The sequence below is a fragment of the Coffea eugenioides genome, chromosome 1 (genome assembly GCF_003713205.1).
Source record: "Coffea eugenioides isolate CCC68of chromosome 1, Ceug_1.0, whole genome shotgun sequence".
NCBI lineage: Eukaryota > Viridiplantae > Streptophyta > Magnoliopsida > Gentianales > Rubiaceae > Coffea > Coffea eugenioides.
In genome coordinates, this window is record NC_040035.1 from 23,490,628 (window position 1) to 23,500,798 (window position 10,171).

At 37.1% G+C, this 10,171-nt stretch overlaps 1 protein-coding gene across 1 annotated transcript; it reads right to left on the reverse strand.

Moving 5' to 3' along the window:
• Positions 1–5,257: 5,257 nt before the first annotated feature.
• LOC113769194 lies at positions 5,258–5,734 on the reverse strand. Its single transcript, XM_027313662.1, has one exon. The coding sequence runs from the start codon at positions 5,732–5,734 to the stop codon at positions 5,258–5,260; it is 477 nt and encodes a 158-aa protein (XP_027169463.1).
• Between the last annotated feature and the right edge of the window lie 4,437 nt (positions 5,735–10,171).

The following is a 10,171-nucleotide window of genomic DNA, read 5'->3' on the forward strand; positions in this document are numbered from 1 at the left end:
AGGAACATCTAATATAAAGTTTGGTAGATGTTGGACATCAAAGTTTCCAAAACAACAAGTCCCAAATCATTGTTAGTTACAAATCTGTCCAAGTGGAAAATTCTATCACTGTAGCAGTTTCAAACTTTGGCCACAACTCACTCAATTCAACTTGGAATTGGGCGTGGTTGATGGCGTTGCAAATCTCTCTCATAAAGCTGAATTTTCTCAGAAGAAACCATTTTCAAATTCTATCCACAAACAGCTCGTTTTTGAGCATCAAGACGTAATTTCTGTCCTGTCTCCTGGAGAGCAACGAAACAGGGCAGTGATTTTCAAACGAATGGTGTGGCTCACTCGAGTGGAACTAGGTCATGTATTTTATACCAATGGAAAGCTGGGAATATCTAGTTTCCAGTGCCACAAACGGCACTTAATTTTGACATTAAAGCAAAGCGTTATGGCCGATACAAAATGACTGCCTGGGCAATACGGGATTCATTTTCCAGTTTTGCTAACTTTGGAAATCAACTCATTTGACCAACCAAATCATGTTATTTTTCAATGAAACTTTCTACACAACTCATATAACATGTATACATCATAAACAAGTCATTAGAACCTCAAAAATTCCGCAGAAATAGGTACGTTCAAAGCAGGGGCAGAATCGAAACTTTTACCCCATGCATCTCTTGAAGTTCATACTAATAATACACCATTAATCTACCATTTTGAGCACTAAACCAACATTAAATTCATCATCAATCATCACATCAGCCATCAAGACAAGGGTGGGCGTTCATAGAGCCCACCTTCCAAATTTTCCAACAATAACAACCACCCATATGAATACAAGAGCTTAAAGGTGTTAATCAACCTCCATAAAACAAGATTTCGGTAGTTGATCGTTACCTACTTGTGTGGTGAGAAAAGTCAGAATTTTTGGCCTTCCTTAGCACAAGAAAAACTGTTAATAACAGCTCCTTTTCTTAGCTCAATGGGATCTCTAAATGTTTAGTTAAGTGTAGTTCGAATTTGGAGTGAATTGGAAGAGGTATGATGAAGATTTGATGAAGGAATTTGGTGAAGTAAACTTGGTCCTTTTCTATCTTGATGTTGCACGGCTGGAATGGAAGCAAAAGAGGCAGCAATTGAGGTAAGTATATGGAGGGTTTTAATCTAGTGTGATGCTTCCATGTGAAACTAAAATGTGTGGCTCTCATTGATTCAAAGGTCAACTCTTTTTCCCGCGTTTCGTGCTCGATTCCTCTCGAGTTTGTTTCACTAGTGCACTAAACCTCTAATGCACTTATATTCATATAAATATTATTCACTCTCAATTGTCCCAAAATAAGGGTCTAACGTTCCTCAATTTAAATCGCGCGTGTGAAAACGCGTATCTCCAATTTAAGCGCGATAACGCGAAACTTCCGAGAAATTCTTATAACGATAGTACTAATAACTATCACTTGAGTATTTAAACATTAAAATATCTAATTTAGGTCCATTGTACATGTCTCCAATATTCCAAACTTATTGTACTCTCAATCGGTCAAGATTTCCAAAGACGTGTTCACTATTTTCACTAAACGAGTTTTCAGAAATTAATTTTTGAAACAAGTCACTTTAAAAATATAATGAAACTATATTTCCATGTAATTAGGTCTCAAGAGCTTAGAAAATAATATTCGGGGTAAAAGGCCAAGTAAATAATTAAATAAGCCAGAAATAGGAGATTAAATAAGTAAATTTTGCGAGTCCTCCACAGTTTGATTACAATGGAAGCAGGTTGCTTTGGACTGGTCCGCCTTTGCCTTTTTGGGCTTTTGGGTGGGCTTCTTTTGGATTTCTTAAATCCCTTTTCTTGCCTCCTCCTCTTCTTAGAGGAAGTAACGACAAGCACACTAGTAGAGCCTTTCCCTTTTTTGATTTCTTTCTCAGTAGTTTTCTGCACATTCAACAATTGAGGCAAAATGTGCTGCAGATTATTCATCTGATAGTTCATAACAAACTGTGAGAAAGAATCTGGCAGAGATTGGAGCACTAAATCAACATTCAGCTTGTGACAGCCCCACCTCCCCCTAAGGCGAACCAAAGGGTTCGGTGGGCCGCCTGCCCAGCTCTCGCCAGGACTCAGTCGAGTCGTTAAAAGAAATCGAAAACGTTCAGGAAGGTAATAGCGCGCTCAAACGATTCAGAGTCGCCAAATGGCAAAACGAAAATCAACACCGCAATGAATAGTGGTTGCCACATCACCACCCAGCCAGGAGCCCAACGAATACAGATATGGCCATATGACTCGGGAAAACATTTCCAATCCAAATAGTATAGATGAACAGGGTAAATAGTTTTATACACATACGTTTGTAATTTATGAAACAAAAGAAGATAATTAGATCAAAATACATTTAAGATTTTCTAACTATCGAGGAGCTTTACAAAACTATAATAAAACTAGCTTGACTCGTGCATCAAAACATCTTAGCCCCAAAAGTGGTTCCCTGTAAGGAAAACAAAGATGACGGGAAGGGGTGAGCTTACGCTCAATGAGGTACCAAAATAATAGCAAATAAGAAACATGGAACTTCATATTCAATTAATCACATATGTGCATCAAATAAAGAAGTGAACAAACACCATAGACAGAAAGGATATGGGTGGCTCTCAGGAGCCAAATTCCCATTTGCTTCACCGAAACTTGATCGAAATAACAGTTGACACTCCGTCAACGTTACAGAAGTAACCAATACCATAGACTCCACTTTCTTCGATTCCTTCCACCTCACATACCCCCACCGGGCCCGAAATCGAATCAGATCAGAAATGGTAATACTCGAGTATACCGGAATCAAGGGTCTCAATACCCAAAGATCCCAAAACAGACTACCGTGGTTCGTTATCTAATCGACCAGGCCCTTGCCGGCCCTACTCGAGTAACTAGCCACAAGGGTTGAGCTCAGAGGTCCCAGAAAGGTCGTTGGATACAAGCTTCCAAACGACGTCAGAACAGATACAGATACAGATACCAGATACAGATAGCAGATTCAGATACGCACTCAAAATTGGCATATGAACAGACAAGAGAACGAGTGTGATAAAGTACACCCTCGTCTCAAATAGAATAAACAGATAGTTCAGTCGTTCATATCACAGATTGCATGTACAGAAACCGAGTTAAACAACAACAAGTGAGGGGAGTGGTACACTCACCGTGTCAGTACAGATACCTCAAAAGTTTTTGCCCACAAGAGAGCTTTAATCACCAAGAAACCCTAAAATAATCAAAGTAAAACAATTGAAGGTTCCACTGTCAAAAATCGAGTATACAGAATGCACATGTGAGGCTCGACTACCAGTCGTATGCCTAGCCAAATAATTACTAATGCAAGGGTGCAAAACATCATTTTTGGAAACCAAAAGGTAACATGAAGACCTAGGCTCAAACAACCCAAAAGCCCTTCATTTCTACCAAAAGGCAATTCAAACTTAAAGGAACCAAACGGCCTAGAAAATTGGACAGCATTTCCCCTAAATTTGCTTACTTTTCCAGCCGTCATGGCTTCATTATTTCCTCAAATCAGTCCCAACATCTCGTACAAAAATAATCTCATTTCCAAAAGCCGTTCACTAGGCTTAAAGTCATTCAAGTACAAAATTTAGCTAGGAAAATGACCGGAAAGGAAAGTCAAGCCCTAAAATATTCCAATAAGCACAATAAGACTCGATTACAAGTCATAAACCAATGCCAAATACTACCGAAATAGGGTTCCATAAGCATACATAAGCATTAGAGGAAACCAAAAAAATCCGGAAATGGAGTTAAGTGTTAACCCAAAAAAAACAGTTTTTGACAACATTTTGCGGTTTTGGTACCAATGGCACTACGATTATCGGATGGAGGTACAAGAGACACCGTTTTGAAGCTAAGAGATAGGGATACAATGTTGCAGAAGGTCACTCAGCCCAGTTTCGATTGTAACCAGGTCAAAAATGCAATATACTACACCAGAACCGCAAAAACAGATTCACAAATCGTATTCTGGTGCAAACATCATAAATCAGGCTACCTAAGTCCAAATCCAGTAATTCGAAAGCCAGACGAAAGCTAATAAATAGGGCTACAATTAATAAGAAGACTCAACAACCAAATCAGAAGAATTCCCAACCAAAGTAACCAATTACAGACGCAATTCTCAAGTTCGGGTGAAACCAGGGCAGCAGGGGTATTTCAGTCGTTTTGCAAGCTACGTTACTCCGATTGACCTAAAATTTTGTAGGCATCTCTAAAATATCATTCTATACAACTTTCATGTTTTAATCCAAGACCAATTCGGCCTCTAACTATGAGTTACAGTGCCGGGCAGAATGTAAATCAAAGAAACCCTAACTTTCCAATTTTCTTTCCAAAACAGAAATTGCTTGCAATTAACCACTTTTTCCACCTTCTAGCTTCCTTAACTATCATTTCCAATCATCATACATGACCACATAATCATATTCATATGAAAACAGAAATATCACCAATAATTATAAAACTTCACCAATTCAACCAAAAATCAAGATATAATCCATAAAATTGCATCTTATACCACCACCAATCATGAATTAAACATCATTAGATGGAGGAGAGGGGTTCCTTCACTACTCACCTTAGCAACACAAGAGAGGGAGCAACTAATCACTTTAGTATTCCAAACAACTCCACTAAACACCTCACAATCACTCACTTAAGAGTTTCTATGGAACAAAAGCAAGATTAAATGGTTGAGTTCTTGGATTTGAGCAAGAGTAGAGCTAAGAATTTGGAGAGGTTTTCTTTCTTTCTTCCTTGGAGAGAGCTGACTTCAAGAGCTTGAAATAAGGGTGAATTTTGGTAATTTTTGTTTTATTAGTTTAGTTGGTCAAATGGTAAAAGAATGAATAGTGGTCTTATAGCAAGATTGAATCATATGGTGACACTTGTCACCCTAATTAATGCATCTCTATCTCTTTGTTTCCTCTCTCACCAATCCACTTGGGTAACCTCTAATTATCTCTTAGCACCCGATAATTTAAACCCAGTGTCCAAAACTTAACCTAGTTGGCCGAATTTTGCCGAACTTTTCACCCTAGCGGGTCCCACGTCCGAAATACGCTCTTAATTTCTCAAAACCTATTCGATACTAGAAAAATCACCTAAAATCTCTATTTACTCATACAAATTATCTAGAAATTTTCCTAATCAAGAAAATGCAGAAAACATGCCATTAAAGATAATAAAACCTAGAAAATGGAAAAGTTACGGGTTCTCACACAGCTCCTGATCCATCTTAAAGCCTAATTCGGCCAATTTTTCAATTAGCCCAATTATTTTTAAGACATGCGGAGCAACAGGTGCTCCCTCTGCCATCTTGCACCTGAACAATTCTTTGGAGGTATCATATCTAACCGTCCTTAATTGTTGTTCAAACAACTCTCTCAGGTGTTGTACAATATCATACGCCCCCATGTTCATGTGCTGCTGCTGAAGCTGAGGAGTCATGGAAGCTACCATGATACATGAAGCTTCCCTATTATCATCCTTATGTTTCTTATAAGCATTTCGAGTAGCAGCAGGAGCATTTGGTTCAGGTTCCTGGGGCATAGGCCCATCAAGTACATATTCAATTTTTTCATGAGTGAGAACGAGTAGGACATTGCGATGCCAATCGAGAAAGTTTGTGTCGTTAAGTTTGCAATTAGTGAGAATGGTACGAAGGCTCAAATTGTTACTCATTCTACAACAAAATGAAAAGATAGAATTTGTTAGAAAAATGTTTTGTTTAATAAAATCATAAAAACTTCAAAAATTATGATTTTATTTCCACTATATTTCTCAAATCAATTACCCTCTTAAATTGATTCAGGAATTTTTTAAAATTCCATAGTGGCTAGGATCCCATCTTAATTTATTTTGATCTTGAGTGTATCCCAACAAATCAAAAATAATTATGAAAGGTAGGTACTTCACCAATTTCAACTTATTTGTAATTTCTAGATCAGTTGGGCGTCAACTCTTGACTTTAAATCTATAAGAACCAACCCAACACTTACCTCTAAAATTAATGATTTTGAGTGAATCCCAACAAATCATAATTTTAGTTAAATCAAACCCATCATTCTTTGAGAACATTTCTCATAGCAAAAACACGTAGTAAGTAAGGCAGCCTTGGGTGAATCCCAACAAGCTAGCACTTAATAACTACTCTAGTTTTAAACTATAATGATGGAAGGTATTTCATTGATTTAATATTGCAGTTGAGGGATTTGTCTCCTTTTTCCAAAATATTTTATAATTAAAATTTGGAAAAATTGCTCGTCTGGTCTCATCAATAAACATGCATATATCCATTTCAAAACTTATAAGTATGAATTTAAATCGTGGATGGTTGTGGATATTCCTAAACTAATTTCCCCGGCCACTAGGGAAATTAGCAATTTACTAAGGTCTCTAAATACGAGATGAACCCCTTCGTCAACGTATGCCTCCTTTCTGTTTTTCAAAAATTACAATTTCTATACTAATTATACAAATTCCTATCATCTATTTCCATCTATTGCACATTACAAATAGTATAGAAGAAACCCCGAAATACATTCGGAGGGATATTAGACGAGGAAAGAAATTATAATTAGAAAATAAGAAAGGTAGGACACGCAGGCCCTATTTTAAAATAATTACAACCATTCAAATCAAGAATAATCATAACCATTCAAGAAAACCACAATCATATTACGTACTATATCCACAACCATCCACCATGCATTCTCACAATTTAAACAACTTTAAATAAAAGAAAAGCATGTAAACAAGCAATCTCAATTCATGGATTAATTGGATTTAACTCCTAAGGTCCCAAACAAATTTTGGGTCCGTTTATATGCAAGAAATTTTGGTAAAATTAATTAGGTCATTCTTATTCCTAACTAAATTAGGAAAATAATTTCAATTAATCAAATTAATTGTGAATCAATTCCCAACCTAATAAATATGAATAATAGATCCCATAACACATTTTTAACAATTAAAAAAAAATTAATTCAAAAAACTTCAAAATTCTCAAAAGAGCCAGTTACTTAAAACACTACTGCTTTTGTTTTCTAGCACTTCTGGCAACCACCACTGGCCACCACTGCTTAAACCACCACCGCTGAGGTCTCTACTGACCACCAACGGCAGCAACTCCTAGCGGCAGCCACCAGGTGATCACTGGAAGCAACCACTCGGCTGCAACACCATGCTTCCGCTGCGCCTGTCTTGTTGCTGCACTTCATTATCCAGCAGCACCGGCAACCACCACAGGCCACCATTGCTTTAGCCACCACCACTGAGGTCTCCATTGACCATCAATGGCAGCAACTCCCAGCGGCATCACCAGGTGGTCACGGGACGCAACTTCACGGTTGCTACACCATGCTGCAATTTTTCTTGCGGATGTTGGCCGCTGCTATTTTAACCCATAGAGCTCATAGCTCTTCTACCCAGCAGCTTCCAAGAGGGGTTTAACCTCCCTCCATCACCAAGGTGAGCTACCATGGCTCATTTGACAGCAACAGCCGGTGACAGCAACTTGCAGCCGCGATATCGCAGCACCCGCGATATCGTTTTTTTTTTTTTCTCAATGATCATCCTGCAACTTTTGCAGATGATCAACTCAAATCCACAGGTGAAGCAAATCCACGGAATGAAAAAAACAAGCGTCTACGATCCAACAACAGCTCCATCTGAGCTTCCATAAAAGAAGACGTACGTAGCTTCAAAAGCTTCGTAAGAAAACCCTTTTTTTTTTGAAAAGCCAAAAAAAAAAATAATTCTCCCATAATTCCGCATATTCAATTAAATCCAATTAGCAATATTAATCCATGAATCCAAATTTGCCTAAAATCATACGTAAAATTCTTAGGGATGGCTCCGATACCACTGTTAGGTTTTAGGGACACTATGCAGCGGAAAAATAAAAATTTTTCCCTAAAACTATCCAGGAATCACCCTAGATTTTACGTATGATGCATTAAAAGGAGGGTTATAGGATTACCTTAATCCTTGCGGCGTCTCCCTGTAGTGTTGTTGAGGATGGTCAGCCCTTGAGCAGTCCAGCCGTCCTGCCTCTATTGATATCCACGCTAGAGCAACCCTGGGTCGTCTCACGAACTATGTATTGAAGAGCAAGAAAAAGTTGCTAGCCCTTCTTGCTCTTATTCGAAGTATGTGACGCTCACAGACTCTCCCTTTTGCCTTTTTGGTTACCTTCACCCTCAATAACCCATCCTCTATCTCTCCCTTTTGAGTTAAAAGGAGAGAGAGAGATAATAAGATAGAATGATAAGTCTTGCTGTCTGATTCAAAATCAAACAATAAGACTTCTCATCACACAAGACTCTATCTATCAGTTATCTGACAAATAAGAGATAATCGTTCACTCTTATCTACTCAAATAGGCCTGGGATTTATTTTCTTTTAAAATTAAACCTCGATAATTTACATAGTTTTAATCCAGGATTAAATCTCTATTGCGTGTGACCCAATAGGTCCCGAATAAATTGGTAATAATTATGGTTTAATAATTAGATAAAATAAACGACTTTATTTTATCATAACTTATAATAAAACATCAATCCATAATTCTAGACCACGAGCGGTGTCTAGCAACACATCGCGATTGCCCAATTCCTCGGAATTAGTCAAGGGAATTTGACCTAACCTTTCCGTGAAAAATTACTGTGTAATTATTATCCTTTCACCAAAGATATCCAATTAGTCAGGAATGAGGAATAAGTGCCAATTCCCTGATGACTAATTAAATTTTTCTAGTTCCCGAAATTTACCCTGAATTAGTTTAAATTGAAGACATTCTTCAATTTATCTAATAGTCGACTTTAGGGTTAATTTTCTACTAGTGGCCATCCGGATATCAACTCCTTCTATCAGAGTGGTAAATTCTATCTTGATCACCCATTTTCTTTACGTGGTTCACACTACATCCAATTTCTACACTTTAAGGTACTCATGAAGAGTAACAAGTAATTAGAGACAAAATGTAGTGATTCACACTCAAGATACTATGGTGATCTCAAGTCGTAGGATCACTTACACAATTTTTCACTAGAGATACACCATTGGCACTAGATAGATATCCTAACAGGATCTCTAAACGGATCACTCCAATGCATTTGAACTCTTCAAATCATCTACACATTAGCCTAGATATCTTCATACCATGGTTGATGAGAACAACCACTAATTACCTTAATCAGAGGCTAACTGTGTACTAGTTTTACCGTACTAAAGATGTCCTATTGCATTAGTACTATAACTAGGGAATTCTAAGAATATTACTATAAATGCGATTGATATCTCATGGTCACCAACTCTTGTGACTACCATCACATCAGTAAATATTCTAAGGACTTTATCGGTTATAACTAATATTTAACAGAGAAATAAGAAGTTATTAAAATACAAAACATATAATCAGGAATGCATAAAATAAAACAAATACATTGTTTTAGGGCATACACTCCAACATGGCCTTCTAATAAGTTCCTGCTCTAGCTTCTTTTGATACAAGTTTTATACGTCACAGAGATTAGTAAACATTTTCAATGTATTGAGTTTCTTGGCTTGCATCTTCTCCATCTCAATCTTGTGAATTGGATTTTCAAATGGATGTCACATTGTGAGTCGATTTTCTTTTGCTCTTCATTTTGTAAACCATTTAAATTTTGTAAATGGTTGGTTTAGAACTGAAGCTGGAAAAGTGTTAGTTTAGTTGTTCTCTTGTGCAGCTATTAAACTAGAAGAGATGTTTTTTACTGAAAGCATTTTCAAAACTACATAAGATATAACTGTTTTCCACATGATATATCACCTGGGACTTTAAAGGGTTGGGGGCTATGCAATTTGGAGGTTAAATCTTACTAAACTTTGTACCTTTGAGTTTTGAACGTGGAAGCATTAGCCAATTAAATTCTTGATGAGATGCCGCATCCTTTTTAACTACATTTTGAGATGGAACAAAATTTATAACATTCCTGCAAAACTTTTTAGAAAGAATTTGTTGTATGTAATTGTGTTCATAACTGTGAAAAATAAATTATTGGTGTGGCTTTATTTGGATTGTTCAAAGTGATCATGTAATTATCTTTTTGTGAGGACCCATAGAATTTCCAAGTT